The sequence below is a fragment of the Sorghum bicolor genome, chromosome 3, assembly GCF_000003195.3.
Source record: "Sorghum bicolor cultivar BTx623 chromosome 3, Sorghum_bicolor_NCBIv3, whole genome shotgun sequence".
In the NCBI taxonomy this organism is placed as follows: Eukaryota; Viridiplantae; Streptophyta; class Magnoliopsida; order Poales; family Poaceae; genus Sorghum; species Sorghum bicolor.
In genome coordinates, this window is record NC_012872.2 from 67504000 (window position 1) to 67524649 (window position 20650).

The 20650-nt window shown below is 43.3% G+C and overlaps 1 protein-coding gene across 1 annotated transcript; it reads left to right on the forward strand.

Annotated features, from left to right (window-relative positions):
* Positions 18279 to 20615, forward strand: LOC8058912. Its single transcript, XM_002456592.2, has 5 exons — positions 18279 to 18857; positions 18976 to 19326; positions 19423 to 19747; positions 19852 to 19959; positions 20065 to 20615. The coding sequence occupies exons 1-5, from the start codon at positions 18618 to 18620 to the stop codon at positions 20166 to 20168; spliced, it is 1128 nt and encodes a 375-aa protein (XP_002456637.1). The 5' UTR covers positions 18279 to 18617; the 3' UTR covers positions 20169 to 20615.

A 20650-nucleotide genomic window follows, 5' to 3' on the forward strand; every position in this document is an offset into this window, starting at 1 on the left:
GAGACGCGCGCCGCGGTGCGCGGACGGCCTGTCACGGGAGGCGCGCGGGTGAACGCGACGTGGCCTACTGCAGCTGCAGGCTGCAGCGCCGCGCGCAAGGACGGGCGGGTGGGGTGGATGGGTTTGGGTTGGGTTCGCCGGTTCGGTTGGGAGTTGGGACGTTGGGTAAGGAGGGGCGCGTCCACGGGGAAATACGCATGAATTGGGCCCGGCCCATAGGCCTAGATGCCTAGTGGCCCAAGAGCAACTTCGGCATGTAACGGAGGAGCGCTTATCGTTTCCGTGGCAAGCGCAATCGCGCGTGGGTCATCAATTAGCACGGGTTGTTAGAATTGATCCAACCCTAATCCGTGCCTTTGCTCGCCGACTCGCCGCCGCCGCCGCCGCCGCCGCCGCCGCTGCTTCCAGCAGGTTCATTGCCCGATAGGCTTTTCCCTCCGATTTTCATAGTTTGTTTGCTAGTGGTTATACGGAGATTAATGTTGATGTAGGTACACAATGGGGGTGTTCTTTTTCAAACTCCAAAAGGGAACGTTCAAGGTTCATTCTACAAAAAAAAGAGAAGAAAGGCCCAGGCATCCTAGTTCAAGGTTGAAAGTACTATTTGTTGAATGGCTATGAGAGAAAAATACTGCTAATTCAACAGATAAGCTCAAACGAACAAGCTGTTAGAAGTTGAGTCAAAAGAGAAGCGTGTGTTGTTCACGATAGTGATATAATTTGCTGTTATGTAACAGATGTTGCTCTATGTATGGTAATACGGTGCAAGTGAGTGCTGGATCATGATTTTCCTCTTACATGTTAGTAATAGTGTCCCTAATGTTAACATGCATATCTGGAGATTTTTAAACACTTACCATATTTTCTGTGCAATATCATATACTCCCTTCTGTCCATGGAAAAATGCAATTAGGGATATGTGCAAGTCAGAGTAGTTTAAATTTGATTAGATTTTATGTCTCTAACTAAGTTTATTATGAAGATATATTTCATATTGAATTTAACGATGTTTATTATAATTATTAGTAGTTTTTTATTTTATATAATTCTAGTTAAACTTTAAATTGTTTGATTTCATAAATGCATTGGGATCCTCTGCAGAAGGGCTTGGGTCCATGGAAACCGTGTGTTGGTATATATGTTAATGACCTCAGTACTGCATATATAGGATCGATATCCTACACATATTGTTATCTGATGTCTGGTCCTTGTTAGGTTCGACGAGAGCAACTAAGTCAGCTACGATTCGACGACAACAACAACAACAACCAAGAACATCGAGGCCTGCTGACGGTCTCCGATACTATGGATGGTCCTGGCCTAAGGTCGTTGGCCTTACAGCAAGTGAGGCTAAGAGTAGGATCGAACGAGATTGCCCGGGAGTCTACTGTCAAGTGGTCTCCGTGAACCAATTGCTAACCATGTGTTACTGCTCTGGACGCGTTCGGCTCTTGGTTGATAGAAACGGCACGGTTGTTAAAACTCCTCGCGTTGGTTAGGCCAGATATCAGATATGCTTGGTTATATTGTCATCAGACGAGCTGCCATTACTGTTCTTACATTCGGTTTTACACTTTTACTATGCGCTTTCATAGACCTGCAGATTCAGGTTGAGTTAGCATTTCTATTTGCTCATATCTCCAATCCATACAGTTTTACATGGTTTTGATTGCGTGTCAATTCTCGATTGAAATAAACACGGGGAGATGCTTTGTCTTTGTGAACTCTCAAAACCAGTTCAATTAATTCTTAGTGGGGCTAATGTAGCAGGGCTAACAGCAACTTTGTAACTTTGTTTCCTTTCGTCTTAATGAAACACGGGCTCTTTAACCCGTTCGCGAAAAAAAATTAATTCTTAGTGGGATTGTAATTGGTTACGATGTAGGGTGATTACGTTTTCAGAATCTGGTGCTCATTTTGGATCCAGTGTCTGTTGGTCCAAAGTTTTACACTAAATCTATCGCTCACTCGAGTGTTTCATCGTGTCATTGCACTCGATTTTTTTGAGCCCTCATCTTCTTCGTCCAATGCTTCCACCCTCTTCTCTGGCAGCAGCGGTGGTGATCGAGCTCGCATGCGTCGACGAGGTAGGCATCCTCCTCCTCCTCCTCCTCCTCCTCCTCGACGCTGGCTAGGGTTTCGGCGAGCCTCTCCGCTCTTTCTTCTCCAACTCCGATGGGTATAAAAGGGCTCGACCGAGGGGAGGTAGGTAGGCTAGACGGCATGGGCGGATCCAGTGGGTGGCACGGGTATGGCATGGCATACCCTAGATCCAGCCCAAAAAATATACATGTAAATTTCGTACCTAACAATTTTTCATCTATTATATCGAATCTTTAGACACATGCAGACGAAAACAAAAACAAATTGTATAGTTTGGTTGTAAATTGCGAGACAAATTTTTTAAGCCTAATTAATCTATAATTGGATACTAATTGTCTAATAAAATGAAAATGCTACAGTAGCTAAATTCAAAAACTTTTCAGAACTAAACAAGGCCTTGATAAAAAAACTCTACTCCCTTTGGTCTCGCACCTGCTCTCCGCTGCTCCTTCCAAATGCACGATGGACGCATGACTTATACCATTTAGGCCTTTTTACTTCCAAAAATTTTACAAATTATTTTAAAATTGCTCATCACATCGAATCTTGCGGCACATGTATGGAGCATTGAATATAGATAAAAAAATAACTAATTGCACAGTTTGCCTGTAATTTGCGAGACGAATCTTTTGAACCTAGTTAGTCTATGGTTGGACAATATTTATCAAATACAAACGAAAATGCTACAGTGTCTATTTTGTAATTTTTTTCAACTAAACAAGGCCTTAATAGTTGTGTACCGACTTGGATATTTTTTATGAAATTCTATCAAATTACTAAATAAATTTTGCCCGTTTGTATATAAAATTTTTTTGTTCGGCATACCTCAAGCAAAAATCCTAGCTCCGCCACTGCTAGACGGTGAGGATAGTGGTCGAGCGGTTTAGGAGAGCTAATGGTGGTAGAGACGATCGGGCCAGTTGGGGCATGGGGTCTTGCTGGAATTGGAGAAGATGATGAATTGCGAGCTCGCTAAAGTTGAAGAAAATGGCCGTGGTGGAGATGAAGCGGGAGGCCGCTGCGGGTGTTAGGGTCTGTTGCAGCTCCACGAACACTAGTGCCCGTGGCGGGATGGTGGATGGCAGCAAGGATCAGGAACCAAGGTGGAAGATAAAAAGTAAGTCAGATGTCACAACGCGTGAGTGCACGGTAGACAGGCCTAAATTTTATAGATTGCTTGTGATGATAGCACAATTCCCTTCCGTTATTGTAGTTCACAGCCCAGCCCATCACAGAGACTGTTTTGTACGGAGTACGTTCAAATAGTATTCGCGGCCCGGCCTACATAAAACTAAGAGCCTCCCGACCACATAATTATCGGGCTGAAAAGTTGCTAGTCTTCATGCAACCCTCTCCGCAACGAACCTCTGAATTTCTTGACAAAAGCCAGGTTGCCAGGAAGCAGTCAGCTCAAACAGCCAGAAGATGAGAAGACTCCGGCCATCTTCCTCGGTGATCCGCATATGGCAATTGACAAGAGATAAACACGTCACAATCAGGGCTGACAGTAGTGTGCACGGTGCACCTGCCTCAGCTGTTCAACAAGCAAGCATCTGGCACTGCTATAAGTGTAACAGGGGAGCCGTCCCACTCGCGTTTGTTTGTGGTCAGCTCCATCGGTCGCTCGCCGCCGCTACTTCACCATCTCTCCAGCGGTTTCGGTGGCTCAAGTCTCCGGCCATCGTCACGCACGGCACGTCCAGGTCTTTGGATGGAGAGGCCGTATCTGTTCCATCTGCTGCTGCTGGTGCTAAGCGCTTGGTGTGCACTAGGCACGGCTAGCCTGTAACTCGGACGTCCTTGTCCGGCGAAAAATCCGCCCCCAAATCATTCGGGCTCGTCGTCGTCGCCCGGTGGTCACCGGTTAGGTCGCCGGAATGAAAAAACAACGCCGCACCATTAACGGGCAGCCGAGGGCTCGAGAGGCCGAAGATTATTCGCCGCGACAGTTCAGAATGACAGCAGGACACGCAACGCCTCTCGTCGTGTCTTGTCGACATGCCTCCAATGATGATTTGGTGCACGTACAGTACTACGTCAGATGCAACATTAAGAACGGGTTACCACACGTACGGACCGTGCGCTCCTCTCTTCTTTTGGTTGATTTGGTGGGGTTAGGGGCTGATTGCGGGGCAAGTCGGCGTTATTAGTGGTTTCCGTCAGCTGCTCGGCCGGGCAAAACTTCCCGTCGTCGAATGCCCAACTGCAGGTACAGTGCCCGTACTTCCTTGTCCCTGGCCCTTGCCGGATTATATTACAGAGACTCTGTCAGTCTATGATGGCGGTTTAGACTTGAGATTATAAGACTTGGATTGCACTTCACATCACCTTCGAGAGAAAAAAAAAGGTCGTCTTTTTTCAGAACAGCTCCGTTGAATGTACCACGACGACGTCCTGAAACCAGCAAAGCAGCGCATTTGTTGGTGCGCTTCAGGTCCTGCTGTTTTCTCACGACAAGCAATTCCGGACAGTTACTGCCGTGGAATTAAGCGGGTAGACCTTGGGTACCGATCCTACCAATCGTATCGGCTTATCAGATGAGATAAGAGGCCACGGCACACAAGAGGTCGCTCACGTTTGGCTCCGTTTGGGATGGATTTGGTCTACGACGACACCACGGCAGATGTGACCGTGATTGCCCGTGCCATCGAGCAACGCCTTGCCTGATTCTATCACCCCAGAATTCTAAAAAATTCTAAGATTTTTCATCACATCGAATTTTTAAATGCATGTATAGAGCATTAAATATAGTTTTAAAAATAATTAATTGCATAATTTGTCTATAGTTTGTGAGACGAATCTTTTAAGCCTAGTTAATTTATAATTAAACAATAATTATCAAATACAAATAAAAGTACAACAATAGCCAAATCTAAATTTTTTTTACTAACTAAGCAAAGGCCTTATTATTACCTATAGCGACTTCTCATGCTCATGAGCACAGGCAAATATAGCTATCCCAACCCTAAACATAGGGCCGTCTCTATAATTTTAAGGGCCTTTGGACAGACATAATTACAAGGGCCCATGAAACTAATTTTTAGTATGACCACTGAAGTATATAATATGAAAAAATAACTTACACCATATGTTTAGTTTGTAGAAGTTAACGATAGTGTGACCAAAAAATAAAATAACTATTATGTTTATCTCAAAAAAAACAATAAAGCTTCAATGTTGCGTAAAAAATCATCTTTGAGCTTTTCTTATGCAAAATTTTCAAAAACTATATCGAGAAAACCAAACTATTTCCATCGAGAATAGGAAAAGACATTGGCCTCTCATACATTGATGTGCTAAATATATAAATATATCTACTATATCATAGGCCCTCTAGTGACTTGGGGGTCTCCTCCTATACGCTCAGAAGTTGTAGTGTAATTTATGTTTGCAGCTCGTAATGGTAACAAACATTTGAAACTTTATTCAAATATGAGGCAGTTGTATAGTCTAGTTTGATCCAGAGGATCGACATCAATAGATGTATTCAGGTACGAATGGCAAAGAATGATATACTATTTTTGACTCTGTCATCGCCTAGGAGTATTCTGATTGCCAACGAGACGCTGACACTGTTCCATTGAGCCAGTCTAGAAGATGTGGCTGTGCTCTGCGGCGCTGACGTACCGAGGGTATTGGACGACAAGGCTAGCTGCGGCCCACCGTACGTATGTACCTCAGTCTTTACAATCGGCTCCACTGGCCCTCTTTTTTTTTTTTGTTCAAACCTTGCTGATCACAGCTGCACGTAACTGAGACAGTTATTCGAATTACTGTCCATCTTGATACAGTCTAATTTAGCTCCTGTTTCCATCTCGACTACAATACGACAGCCTTTAAAATAAAATACTAGATACATGGCCGTACTGGAAGTCTGGAACGCTGGAAGCCTGGAGCATGGAGCCGTCAACAATGAGCCGCGTTGTGTGGGTGTCGCTGCGCTGTGCGTGCAACCGTGCATGTTGCCAAGATGCTCGTCGTGTAAAGTTAAGCAGCCGACGATTCCTTTCCCCTTTTCTTACGAACAAGGGAAAAAAATCCGACCGGTCCGAGTCCGCCGAGGCCTTTTGTCCCGGTGACGCAATGGATGGCACCGAAAGCGCGCGTGCGGGCGGGCGGTCGCCGCGGCCTCGCGCACGGTAACGAATCGGGCGACGCCAAGAACCGGCGGCCGCAACACTGGCGCATGATCTTCTCGCGGTTTTGCGGCGGCCGCAACACTCTGCTTTCTCTCTGTGGAGTGGAACCGGGTGGTGACTGCTGTGCACTGTGCTGTTCTTTTCGCCGTGATCAGGTGATTTTGGAAGGCTGTGATGTCCCACTATCAGACTATCGGTGCACGTATGTGTTGCACGTACGTACTGGAAAATCTCTGATACAGATATTTTTCGAGCCAACTAGCACTAGCAGAATTTGGTGGATCTTCCGACAGATATGGAAGTTTTTGTTGGCGCAAATGATTCGGGTCTTTGCAATAAAAAAAATGAAAGGATTTCTCACACGTTCCCACAGATATAAAAAAAATATAGAAATATGTTAGAATGTGTATTGTCTAGTTCGATAGCTTATATGTTTATAGAAATATATAACTTTCGGACGTGGATATTATAATTACATGAGCTAGTGAATTTTAATTATGTATGATAGTAGATTACCTAGTTAAAGTTGCATGTTGAGATAAATAGATAATGAAATATTGCTTTATAAAAAATATAAGGTGAGTCAATATGGATAGGACAAGCTTTGTCCGGCCACGAGATATCGTGATCGGATTGTTAGAAGTTTGTTACGACTAAACAATGTATCTCGCATTCCAGATAGAGAAAAGAGATTAACAATGTGTCCCGCATTCCACATCATGTTGCAGTACTTTCAATAGTGTTTTTCTGTCACAATACATCGACTTCACATACTTTTTGTCAGCCAACAATATTTTCTCTCACAATACATCAATAAACAATATTTTCAGCCACAACTTTTCAATCAAGCGAACAAGCTCGCAATTGTCGGCAACGGCACATAGACCCTATTGCGGAAGAACAATTGGATAGGAGGGACCTCCATCCAAGCAACCCCAAAACGTTGAGAACGAAACGGTGGTCGAGGCAGTGACGAACCGGACTTGGATCCAGCAAATCCGAGGGATTTCGATACCGGTCATTGTCGTTCAAAGCTAACTTCTCGACTTTTGCTAAGTTAAACTTTTTTTGAACAAAATGTTCTTTTCTTATAAAGTTTATCAAAATTTTAAAGTTTAACCGATACGAATTATAGGAGTTAAAGCATTGGAACCCCATAGAAAGGATTGTGCTCAATGACAACTAGTGATATGGAGGTGGGTAAATTTTAACAGGTACTTCATGTATGTATCTAAATATTGGATGTGATGTGAGTTAAAAAAACAGGAGCAACCAAATAGAATCTTAATATAGACTATTTATAAAACTATAAACACAGCTGAAGAATAGTTTACAAGAGAAATCTTTTGAAATCTAATTAATCATTGATTGGACACCAATTATCAAATAAAACAAAAATGCTAAACTACTTATTAAACGGTCATCCTAGTTGAGTCGATGTTGAAAAAAAAAACATACTGTAGCCTAGGTCAACATGATTTGCGAGTAGGCGGTGATAGACTTTGAGTTAGAGCAATTGTAATAGCTTGGCTACTATTGTTGGTGAAGCTATTCTAGAATTTACATAGCAAAAAATAGACTTTAACAATTATGTTATATGTTTTTATAAAATATAAAGTTAGCTATCTCCTAATTTTCAATGATAGCCAACAACTAAAAATAGTTATCTGATTTTATAAAATAACAAAATTATTATGGATCTATTTTTTAAGAATTTTATTATTTTATAAAATAATTAAATAAGAGAATTTAACTACTAATTTTAACAAAGTTGTTCAAGTTGCTCTTACAAAACCTGCGCCCGCCGGAAGTCGCAAGCAACGCCAAAAAAAAAAAAAAAAGAACTGCAACACGGCACCTACTTGGCTACTTCGCAATTTTCGCTAGGCAGAGAGATGTGTGAAAAAGGAGAAAAGCGACATTTTAGTTAAATTAAATTCTTTGCTTCCACGCGAAGATCTAGGATTCAAAGCGGGGCCGAGGCGTCATTAGCGCGTAGCATCAGTGTATCACGCACTGCGTGAACACTGAAGTGTGCAAGATGGACACTAGCATTTTCTTTTCTTTTTTACTTGACGAAAATGGACAGTTGCGTTGAGTTTTCTGTTGGAGCACTACAGCGATAGATACGCCTCGTTCTTAATTACCCAAGCATCAAATCTTACACGTGGCTCCAGTCTTGCAACAAGTATGCTTTGCTTTTCGTTTGTGGAAAAGCATTATGCTTCCGTTTGAAGAATCCAGTTTCGTTCTACAACCAAAAGGCGCCGTTGCAACGAAAAATATCTGTACCAGGTTGATAAAGATTGGTAGAATATGAATATGTGATTCGGCCGTTCGGGCGTCACGACGCATAAACGGAGCAGAAAACAATGTCTGTCGACGGGATTCTCTTCACGCTAGTTTTGTATATTAGATAGATGGGAAAACGATATAAGATATTTGACTTGACTAATGTGCACCTAATATTAATAAAGTATTTTTTGAAAGTAATAGCAAGACCTTGCATTTTAATTAAGAAGAATAGAATTGCCTTATTTTATAAGGTAATCAGAGCTAAAAACTATAAATAAACACAGATTAAAACACAGAAAATACCCACAATATCACGACATCATAGTATAAAAATATTAATCTATCTACACCTAAAAAGACTCTAACATTATCATCTACTGGTGATACCAAATCATGATTTCTCCTCACACGTCTGTGTTCGTTACAAATCACACTTTACTCGGAGCTCAACCATTCGCATCCTATCTAGCTCCGATACAAAGACCATATCCACATGTTCATACTACCTTCTTTACATGCACGTAAGACTAATGGCCTTAAATCATCAACGAGTTATTGCTTGAAGCTTTATCTAAAAGTTGTCTCTATAGAAAATGACTAATAATTTTAATATTAACACTACTAGTACTATATAAAAATCTGGTTTTGATAATTTTAATATAAATAAACAACATTAAGACAGTATGGATAGTTATGTTAGCTTTAATTAATAGGACCAATGATTTATTATATGGTTTATAAGGAGCTGTTAGTCAACTTCTTAAGATATGTCCATGATCAGTTCATTATCATTTTGTGAATATACTAGTTGCATTTATTAAAGGTATTATAAGAAGTTTGTTTCTAGACTCCTGCTCCGTACTCCGCAATGACTTGTACATACTTTTTTCTACTGCAGAGCAATGTCCTCCCATCCTGCCATCCATGCTTTGAGGCCTCATTTAGTTCGTGAATGTTTGATTTAACTACTTTAATATTTTATTTTATTTTATTTCATAATTAGTATTTAATTATAGACTAATTAGTTTTAAAAAAATTGTCTCATAAATTACATATAGCTATATAATTACATAATTAATTTTTTTATTTATACATTTACATAATTAATTTTTCTATTTATATTTAATGTATTACATATATGTTTAAATATTTAATGTAATGAGACGAAAATAATTTTTTTTGCAAACTAAACAGAACCTCATCAACAGAGTTGACTCACTGCATGTTTTTTTTTTTTAAAAAAAAGGCAACCGCGGCTGTTTGCTCGGCAACGAAACAGTGGCGTGGTGGGGGCCACGACGCGACCGCACCGTCCCGGTTCCGTGACACTCGCCGGCGTTGCGTTGAGGTGAGGACGTCAGGTGTCTCGGGGGTCGGTCAATCGGGCAGCGGTGCCCCCACAGCAGTCGCCACGTCCCCATCAGTCAGTCAGACCGACGTCACATCACAGAGATGAGCACGACGTGACAGCCATCAGAGTGTTTACGGAGGCTCCTGCACCAGCTGCACATGATAATGTTTACGGAGGCGAACCGTTACTGTGGACAACGCCGAGTGCCCGTCGACACGAGCCAAACCAGCACAACCCTAAAAAACCAAAATTTTTTAAAAATTTCTCGCCACATCAAATCTTACGCCACATTCATGAAATATTAAATATAGACGAAAATAAAAAATAATTACACAGTTTACCTGTAATCACGAGATGAATCTTTTAAACCTAGTTACTCCATAAGATAATGTTTGTCAAATAAAAACGAAAATGCTACAGTTCTGAAAACTTTTCAGTTTTCGAAAACAAGGCCCAGTTCCAAAAATTTTTGCAAAATCGACACTGTAGCACTTTCATTTGTATTTGACAAAAATTGTATAATCATGAACTAAATAGGCTCAAAAGATTCGTCTCGTCAATTGCGACAAAACTGTGTAATTAGTTTTTATTTTTATTTATATTTAATACTTAATGCATACGTCTAAAGATTCGATGTGACGAAGAATCTGAAAAATTTTGCAAAATTTTTTGGAATTAAACAAGGCCCCAGATGCGATGGTGCTGCGAGTGTTCGGATAATCGGCGGCCTGGCGAGTGCCTGATGATACACTGGTACAGTGTGATGAAAGCAACTCTCAAGTATCCGGAGAGTAGAGTTGCCGAGTCGGCGTCACGAGCCGGCTTTCTTGGCGGACCTGACGCGTGTCCATCGTGCAGTCCAGGTTACGAGTAGTGTATTCACTTGCCCGCTGGACGGCAGTGGACCGTGAAGAACAGGAGACACGGCTTAATCCTTTGACTTGCTTCGGCGATCGCTGTCCCAGATGGCAGATCAGTGGAGCGTGGCGAACTGGCAAAATATAAAAGATTGGCGCGGCACGACTCGTAGTGGCATTGCAAGTTGGCGCCGGCGTCCTTCAAATTTTGAAGTACTCGCGGGGAGCCGGTGCTGCCGTGCTGGTCAACGTTGGCACGTTGCTCTCTCTGCTCTCGTTGAGGCTGGGCTCGTCCACTGGGAATGCCAAATGGCGTCAGGTCGTCCGGCGGGCTGAGCACAACCTCGCCTCGCTGAAAAAGGGAGTCGGGTCAAAGCACTTTCGTCACCCCAGGAAAACGCCGTTTCTTTCTGTACCTCTCGACCTTAAATGTGTGCTTTCTTGCCGTGGAGCAGCAGAGCGCCCATGGGGGAGGCCTGCACAGCTTTTGAGCGTAGACATGCAAAGTATTCCCTCTGAGAACTACCTGAATATAGATTCGTGGATTTGTTTTAATTGATTTTTTTTTAAAAATACATCAAAATTTATGAAACCAAATTAGTATCATGGGATGTATCATAAAACATATTTTTGTAAACCAAAATTTATGAAACCAAGTTCGTTAAATTTTTAAAAAACGAATTTTAATATTCTATGAATTTATTCATTTGGGAACAGTAGAAGTATTAAAGCATTTAGGATATCCTATCAGATTTCAGCCCTTATACAGTTGCAAGGTTCCAAAAGTATTGGCGGGAAACTCTTAAACTTTCGGATGCAGCGGAACACGATATGGCGGGAAAGCAGTTCCCGCGGTATGTGTAGTATAAGCGCAGAGCTGCTGCACCAATAGTCGGTCAGTGCGGCAGCTAAGGCCTTGTTTAGTTCACACCGAAAACCAATTTTTTTTAAAAAAATTCTTCATCAAATTAAATCTTAGAGTACATACATAAAACATTAGATATAGACGAAAATAAAAACTAATTACACAGTTTGCATATAAATCACGAGATGAATTTTTTGAGTCTAATTAGTCTAAAATTAGATAATATTTGTAAAATAAAAACGAAAATGTTATAGTGCCGAAATCCAAAAAATATTCGGAACTAAACAAGGCCTAAATCATACACGATCTCTTCGCACTGCACATTCATGGTGCAAAAACACCCGCGTCGCGCAGGAGTGGAATTTTCTGTACGAAAGTCGCAACGCGCCCGGGGTAGTGCCGACATTGTGCGCGCCCGCAGGCCGCAGCAAAAGGTCGCCACTTCGCCAGCTCGGTGAGGGGTGCCATCCATGTCCGGTGCCGGGGGAGCCTGCTGCTTGCGTGCCGGTTTGGTGACAAATGCCATCAAACCCCAGCAGCTCTCCAGGGTGGCACCATCCTGGCTGGCATCCTCCATCCATGCCCCCTTGTTTTACAAGCACGAGGCTCGCTCCCCCGTTGTCGAGCAGAGCAGTGGCGTGGGAACGGCACGGTCTGCTAAACACAACCAGGCGACGTGCTTGCCAGGTGGTGCTACGCTCGACGTGCCGGAAACAGAGCCATATGCTCGACAAAGAAAAGTCGCGCCCTCTCTCCTCGCACGGCTAAAAAAATCGGCGACCTGTGCGCGCGGGTCTACTCTCCGTCGTCTCAACCCAAAGCTTTTCTGTCTCTTCTTCCCTACCCTCGATAAGCAAGCCTACATCTCAGAAAACAACGCATAGTCGTTGAGTCGCGAGCCTGGGATCGTTGTTCTGTTGACCTGTCTGGTAACCACCATTTCGCTAACCTCTACAGATTGACCGTGGTTTCGGTTCTTCGAGCGAGAGGTTTGGAGCGCACGTCGGCCGCGCCTGCCTACCCCTGCCGGCCACGTTTTGGCTTCCGCGATTAGCCACCAACACTGCCGGAGCGCGATCACGGCAAAAGTACGCGGTGGCGTCCGACGTTGTCGGCGCCACGCTTACACGTTTCTTTGGGCCCCGAAAATGCAGGTGCCTCATGCTATTTCTGTTCGCCAGCGAGAACGCAGAGGGGAACCGCGCGCCATGCCGACCGATGATTAGCATGGCGAATTGGCGATCGGCGGTTGCGGCACGATGCGAGAAGCATGGCGCCGGCGCTAGGTAGTCAGGGACGGCCACGGCACCCGCCAGCCAGTTCGTGCGGGGTGCGGCGGCGCATACCGGACGGATGGGGGCATGGGGCAATTTCCTGTTGCCACGTAGGATGCCCTGGCAAGACCAACAGAGTCTGAGAATTTGCTGATTTGAGCCACGTCAGCGGCGCGGCAATCCTACGGCCCCTGATTATTCATGAATCATCACCATCGTTCAGACTGTACGCTGTTGCTGCCCAAGAGGGCGGACCAAAATATTTCATCCGCTGCAATGGAACTCCGTGCGGAGAGAAAGAACCAAAACGAAAAAAAAATTAGGAGGTGTTTAGTTCTCCTTTCACTTAAAAAATTTAGATTTTAGTTCATCGTTTTTGCATAATGGAACTAAATGTGATGCAAAATTTTTAGCAAAAATCTATTTATTTTTCATTTTGGATTTTAGTCTCGAGAGGTAAAAAAATCCAAAAGAGACTCGAGAGGCTCTCATGCAGACAACAATTCTGTATTTTAGATAAAACTAGATAAAACCCTGAAAATTTTGGTATTTTGTATTCCATCGTTCTAAAGAAGTTGAAATTTTGCATTTTATTGGGAAGTAAACACTCAAAGCTTAAAAGGTCTGTTCGGATCACGTGATCTAAATTTTAGTTGATTAAAGTTACTTGTTGAACTTTAGACCACTTTAACCTTTGTAATTTAGTAGGCTAGTATATTTTCAAAGGGTGAGCTACAATTTAAAGTTCACTTTAGACCACATATTTACGGTCTCAAGAGTTAAAGTGATCTAAAATTAGATGACTATATTCTAAATAAGGAGATCCAAAGTCTAAGTAAAGGACTAATATATTTCTATAGTTGTGCTAAATGCAATCTAGGTATTTGCCTTCAATCTCACAGTAGTTTCTAGCTAATCTAACGGTGAATAAAATATTTATCATGAGCCCCGAGATACGCCTCTCCAAGTGTAGTTGTGGCTCTCCGGCCTTGTTTACTTGGGAAATTATTTGCAAAATTGTTACAATAACTCTTTTGTTTGTATGTGACAAATATTGTCCAATCATAGACTAACTAGGCTCAAAAGATTCGTCTCAAAAATTTCGACCAAATTGTACAATTAGTTTTTATTTTTGTCTATATTTAATACTCTATGTATGTGTCTAAAAATTCGATGTGATGGAAAATCTTAAAAAATTTTGAGTTTTAGAGTGAAAGTAAACAAGACCTCGGTAACTTGTCGGTTTCATATTTACATTAGAGGTGCTGCTACTAAACTATATAGCGGTGCTCACACTTGGGTTGTCTAGGTTAAGGATAGCTGGATAGGGTTGCGGAGAAACTGTGACCAGCCACGCAGCCTCGATATCGTGCCTGCAGCCTCTAGCCCATGGCACGAAAAAAGTGAGCGCTGGTTCAATCTCGCGATGGCTATGTCTTGCGTGGTGGAAAGACTCATTTGTAAAATAAGACACTTTACGGGGTTTTCTTAATTCTCGTGGTGGGATGACCGAGGATCCAATTTTAGTCGAGAGATTATCATATTATGACAAAATTATATGTTAGTGCACTTAATATGGTTACACTGACCAAATTCTTTACTCTAGCTCCTGTGTGTGTGACATGCTGACATACACAGATATATTGTTGTGTATACCTGTGCGCGTGTGTACTCCATGTTTATAGGCTTATATTGAAAAAAAATATTAATGAGTAAGGTCTCGTTTGGTAGAGTTTCTTCAGCGGCTTCACGAGCCATTTGGAGCCATTTTCTGTCAAACGGAGTAAAATAAAATAACTCCACTGATAAAGCCTCTAAATACATGCTCTCAAGCTTTGAGTGTGAGAAGGAGCCAAAAATAATGGCTTCTTATGGTTTCGCCTCATCCTATATGGCATCGTGTGAGAGCATATTTTAAGGAACTATATATGTAAAGCTGTTTTGTCAAACGTTTTACCAAAACGGCTCCACCGATAAATTTATTTATGGAGGTGGAGCTAAAACAACAACTTCATTGGTGAAGTGGAGCCGTATCAAATGGAGCATAAGAGCAAACTATAAACTATAATGAAAGTGAAAAAAATAAGATTATCGCTTATAGACCGTTTTACCACCAATGTTCCCTTGTTGCCTCTCTTAAAGTTTTTTTCATTCTTCTTTAATTTCAATTATTAGTTATTATGGATTTTTATGTCTACATATGTAATAGAGGCTATGTATCTATAAAAAAAGCATAATAACTTATAATTTGAAATAGAGAGAGTACTTTACTTTTGATCATGCTTGAAGCTCATCCAATACATCGAGTTTGGATGGAAGTTGAACTCGTGGGATGCGAGTGCCAACCTACACCCGCTGAGTCTCATCAGGTCTGCGTCTGAAATAAACGTGAGTTGGATGCGGGCGCTAAATCGCACTCGCGGTACTCTTAGGCCTTGTTTAGATGTGATTTTTTTTTTATTTTGCTATTATAACACTTTCGTTTATTTGTGATAAATATTATTTAATTATGGGCTAACTAGGATTAAAAGATTTGTCTCATGATTTACGGTTAAACTGTGTAATTAGTTTTTGTTTTCGTCTATATTTAATGCTTCATGCAAGTGCTACAAGATTCAATGTGACGAGGAATCTTGAAAACTTTTTGGTTTTCAGGGTGAACTAAACAAAGCCCTTATCCAGGGCCAAATTACATGAAACATCCAAGTAACTAAGTATTGATGTCTTATTGCTAACAACATGTTTGGACCTAAGTACTAAACTTTTGGTCCCTTACAAAAACTTGAATATTTAGGCCTTGTTTAGTTCCCAAAAAATTTTGTAAAATTTTTCAGATTTCCCGTCACATCAAATCTTTAGACGCATGTATAGAGTATTAAATATAGACGAAAATAAAAACTAATTGCACAGTTTGGTCGGAATTGACGAGACGAATCTTTTGAGCCTAGTTAGTTTATGATTGGATAATATTTGTCAAATACAAACAAAATGCTACTATTCCTATTTTGCAAAAAGTTTTGAAACTAAACAAGGCCTTTATGCAGAAGCTGTGTGGATTGCTAGAAGTGAGATACTCCCTCCGTCCCTGAAAGCTGCAATTTCTAGAGTTATCCTAAGTCAAACGTTTACAACTTTGACCAAATTTATAGAAAAAACATTAAGATTTATAGTACCAAATTAATACCATTAAATTTATTATAGGATATATTTTCGTAAGATACTTATTTTATATCATAGATATTGATGCTCTTTTCTATAAAGTTGGTTAAAGTTAGAAAAGTTTGACTGACACGGATTCTAGAAGTTGAAGCTTTCGGGGACGGAGGGAGTATATAGACGAGAAACTTCGTCTGTTTTCAACTTTCGATAATTACTAATGCAATCATGATGACATATTTCTTGTGTGATTAGCACACCTAATGGTTTCTCGAAAGCTGCGGGCGACCCGCAGGCGCGGCGTGGGTGCAAAATTGTATTCGCCTAAACAACTCAATGTAAATCGATGATGGTATTTTCCCTTATGGGTTTAATGGTTGATGGTATTTTCCTCACCCGCACCATACCCGACATTTGTACCATAAATACTAATAATAAGTTAAATAAAAAAACCAATATATCATTTTAGATTTTGGCTATACTTGTCTTTCACACTAGCCAAATTTTACCATATTGGAATACAATCTTACTTGCGGGCTCATCCGATTATCTCTAGCCTGGCATTAGGCGGTACGCCAATGTGCATGTTATATTTTGACAACATCCATAAAGATCTTGTTCTATATCTTTTATACAAAGATCTTGTATTATATATTTTATTTCCCTACTTTGTGTTGAAGCGGTTCGCGCAATGGAAAATTAATAATAAAATTAAAGGAAACACAAAGATGTCCTGTTCAGCAAAATTTCATGGCCTTACCATTTGTTCACGCTAGCCAAATTTTACAATATCTGTCCGCATTCCAGGCTCATTTGATCATGTCTAGTCAGGCATTAAGCGGTGCGTGGATATGCATGTTACGTTTCTATAACATCCATAAAGACCTCGCTTTGCATTCTCTATATTGTCATACGTATTTTATGTTAAAGCGGCTCACGCCATAGAAATTAATAATAAATAAAAGAAAACACAAAGATGCAATTTTTTTAGCAACATCTCATGGTTTTACCCTATTTCACGCTAGCCAAATTTTAACATTTTTATCTACAATCTTACTTCTAAACTCATCTAATCATCTTTAGTTAGGCATTTTGCAGTGTATCGATGTGCATGTTATGTTTCGCCAACATCCATAAATACCTTGACCTATATCTTTTATGTTGTTGTACTTTGCGTTCAAGTGGCGCACGCCATGAAAATTAATAAATAAAATAGAACACAACAATGCCTTCTTTAAAGGAATATTACATGGCTTTACCTCTCTTTCACACTAGCTAAATTTTACCATATTAGTTTGAGATTTTACTTCCGGGCTCATCTGATCATATCTAGTTGGCCATTAAGCGGCGCGTGAACGTGCATGTTACGTTTCGACAACATTCATAAAGACCTTGATTTATATCTTTTATGTTGTCCTACTTTGTGTTCAAGCGGCGGACGCCACAAAAATTAATATTAAATAAAAAAATGCACAAAGATGCCTTTGCAAGCAATATTTTATTATACCAACCCGTAATATTATCTCTAGACTTATCTGATAATCTCTAGTCGGCCATTACGCGGTGCGTCAATGTGCATGTTACGTCTCGACAATATCTATAAAAAACCGCGCTTTACATCTTTTATGTTGTTATAGATTGCGTTGAATCGGCTCACGCGATAGAAATTATTAACAAATAAAAGAAGAAAACTCAAAGATGCTTTTATTAGCAATATATTTTCTAGTTTTACCTCTCTTTCACACTGGCCAAAATTTTACCATATACTTATTTTGGGTGGGCATGGACCTTCATCGAGTTCGCAAGTTGTTTTCCCACATTGAATCCGACCGTTTCACTCGATTAGGTCATGATTGAGTGCTCATGTAAATACGAACTTTCCTTTATTAACCAATGGTGCTGTGCTGTCAACGTTCGTTGAACTACCATTTTCACATTGGAGGATGGGAGCTGTTGGTGGGTGAGAGCACTCATCATATGAAACCAATGCCAATGCCAGAAATAGGAGTACCAACAGTGAAAAAACGAAACAGGAGGTGAATTCCTCCCTGTTCCTCGTTTCACACAAAAATGGAAGCAATTTTAGTACACCGCCCCCGCCCGGTTTTAGTTAACCACACGAGTTAGACGGCGCGAGACGCACGAAAACACGCCCCGCCGCTAATCCAATCTCGCGATATGCCCCGTTTCTCTCCCCTCGGCGCGCTTTATAAGCCACCCGCACATCTAGAGCGGGTAGGAGTAGTTTGACCTCCCTCCACTCCCCCTCCGCGAGGCCCTCTCTTCGACATTCTCGCTGGCTCCCCCTCCCCGTCCGCGTCCGTCGTCTTTGGCTGGGGCAGATAACAAAATCTGATATCGCTGGGGCTTTGCCGTCCGGGGTCCCCTCTACCTTCTCATCTCCCTCACACAAAGCAGAAGGGGAGGAGTTTTAGGGGGGGGCGGGGAGGGCAGGAGGAGCCATCATCGTGTCCGTGCTGGCCATTATTATTTCTTCCTCCAGCGGCAATTTCTGGCCGGCCACCGGGCAGGCGTGCTATATTACTCGGGTTCGTGGCCGTCTCGTTCCGTCCAAGCATGCAGAGTGGCGTGTCCTTCCTTGGCGGAATGGCGGAGGAGTGCCCAACCGCTGGCGGCGCGGAGCTCTGGCTTCCCGACGAGTTCTTGGATGATGACTTCTTCTCTGAGGAGGAGAAGGCGGCGGTCGCGGCCAAGAGCGAGAGCGACGAGGAGGAAGGGGTGGACGGCCTCTCGCGCCGCGTGGCTGGGCTCGTCGTCGGCAACGGGAAGGGTGGAGGAGACGGTTCCCCTGCAAAGGTTGGTTTGGTTGGTTGGTTGCCTTTTCTGTTGTGGTGCCATGTTTGGAAGTTTCCGGCTTCGAATTTCGCGGAGCTCTGATCGTTTCCCTTTTCCTCGTGTGTGTGTGGCGTGGCAGGCGGAAGTGCTGGCCGGCTCGCCGCAGTCGATTCTGTGCGGCCTGCATGCTTCTGGGGAGGACAGCCCCAACGGCGTGGCGTCGCAGGTCAGCTCGCCGCCGTCGTCGCCGCTGGAGCAGGCGCCGGCGGATCCCTGGGACCTGCTGAGCGAGGCGGCCGGCCAGGTGGCTCGCTTGCGCACAACCAGCATCCCCGTGCCAACGAACGCGGCCGCCAATCAAGGAGACCCCGTCATGGCACCGCCAGCAAAGAAGCTCTCCGCGCCGACCGAGGCTCCGAACCACGCGGGTGCCAACCACTCTCAGCCGATTAATAACTCGATGGAACAGCGCCGGATTCAAATTGCTCGTGTGAGTTCCTCCGCCGTAGACTGCGGCGACGCACAGGCTCGGCCACTTGTTTTGGTTTCTGATGCCGTTTTCCTCGGCGCGGTTTTGTTCCTGCAGTTTAATGCCCTGAAGCAGCAGCAGCTTCTCAAGCACCGGCGGGAGCGGGAGCTCGCCGTCGCTACGGCGGCGGCGTGGGGCACCAGGGTCGCTGGGTCTCATCGTGCCGGTGCCGCCGCCGGGTACGGTGCGCCGGCGTCACATGTCCTCAGCGCGTCCGCGTGGCCCCCGCTCAAGAAGTCGCAGCCGCAGCCGCCGGCGTCCCCGGCGGCGGGCATGCGCGCCCTCTTCCTCACCCCTCCCGGCGCCAAGCGTGAGTGCGCCGGCACCGGCGTGTTCATTCCCCGCCAGGCCGGCGCCCCCGCCGAGCCCAAGAAAAAGCCAGGTAAGCGCACCGGCACCGCGCCCACAGATTCCTTTTCTGGTCGACTACTGGATTCTTTAAGAATCTTAACCGCGATTTTAATTACTCCTGCTGTCTGTGAACAGCGTGCTCCCCTGTTCTTCTCCCGGCGCGCGTCGTGCAGGCACTCAACCTCAACGTCGAGGATCTCGGTGCTCGTCCCATCTACCCCGGCGGTTTCGTTCTTGATCACGGTAATTACTTTCCTTAAGTCCTTGCTCATTAATGTGGCTTTGGCTGGAGTGATGAATGAATGGCACTCACAGTCGCACGCTCCTCTCGTGTCTTTGCTTCGTCAGATGCACTGGTGAGTCGGAGCAACGCTCTGCTGGCGAGCCGTTCGTCCCAGCTCCATGGCGCCTCATCGCGCGAGGTGAATCTCCCCCAGGAATGGACGTATTGACTTGCCGAATCCGGTCACCGCTGCAAAGATGATCCCTTCCCCAGATTAACGGGTCATATTCAAGGAAAAAAAAGAGATTACTATTGCTGTTGCTAGCAATAGGTAGGTGTTAGGCTAGAAGTAGGAGGCAGCAGCGGTGGTAGCATTATGCATCGTGCATCATCAGCGTTAGGTGTTCTTTTGTGCGGGTGATATATTGGTTATTTTGGGGGTGATGGTTGGTGATGGATGGGAGCCGATGAACAAGAGCGAAATCCATGGCTGTCGCAGGTCGTTGGGGGGAGGAACAATAAGTGGGTGCTTTTGGAGAACTACTCCTATGGTTTAGCTGGTTCTCGTACTATGATGATGATGATGATTCCCAAGAAAAATCATCAGCAGTCTGTTTGTGAAAGAGATGCGTCAGTGTAAGCAAGAAGAAATAATAAGAGCTCCATATTTCCTTTCTTTTCTCCTCTCTTTTGGTGATGTGCAGAAACGGA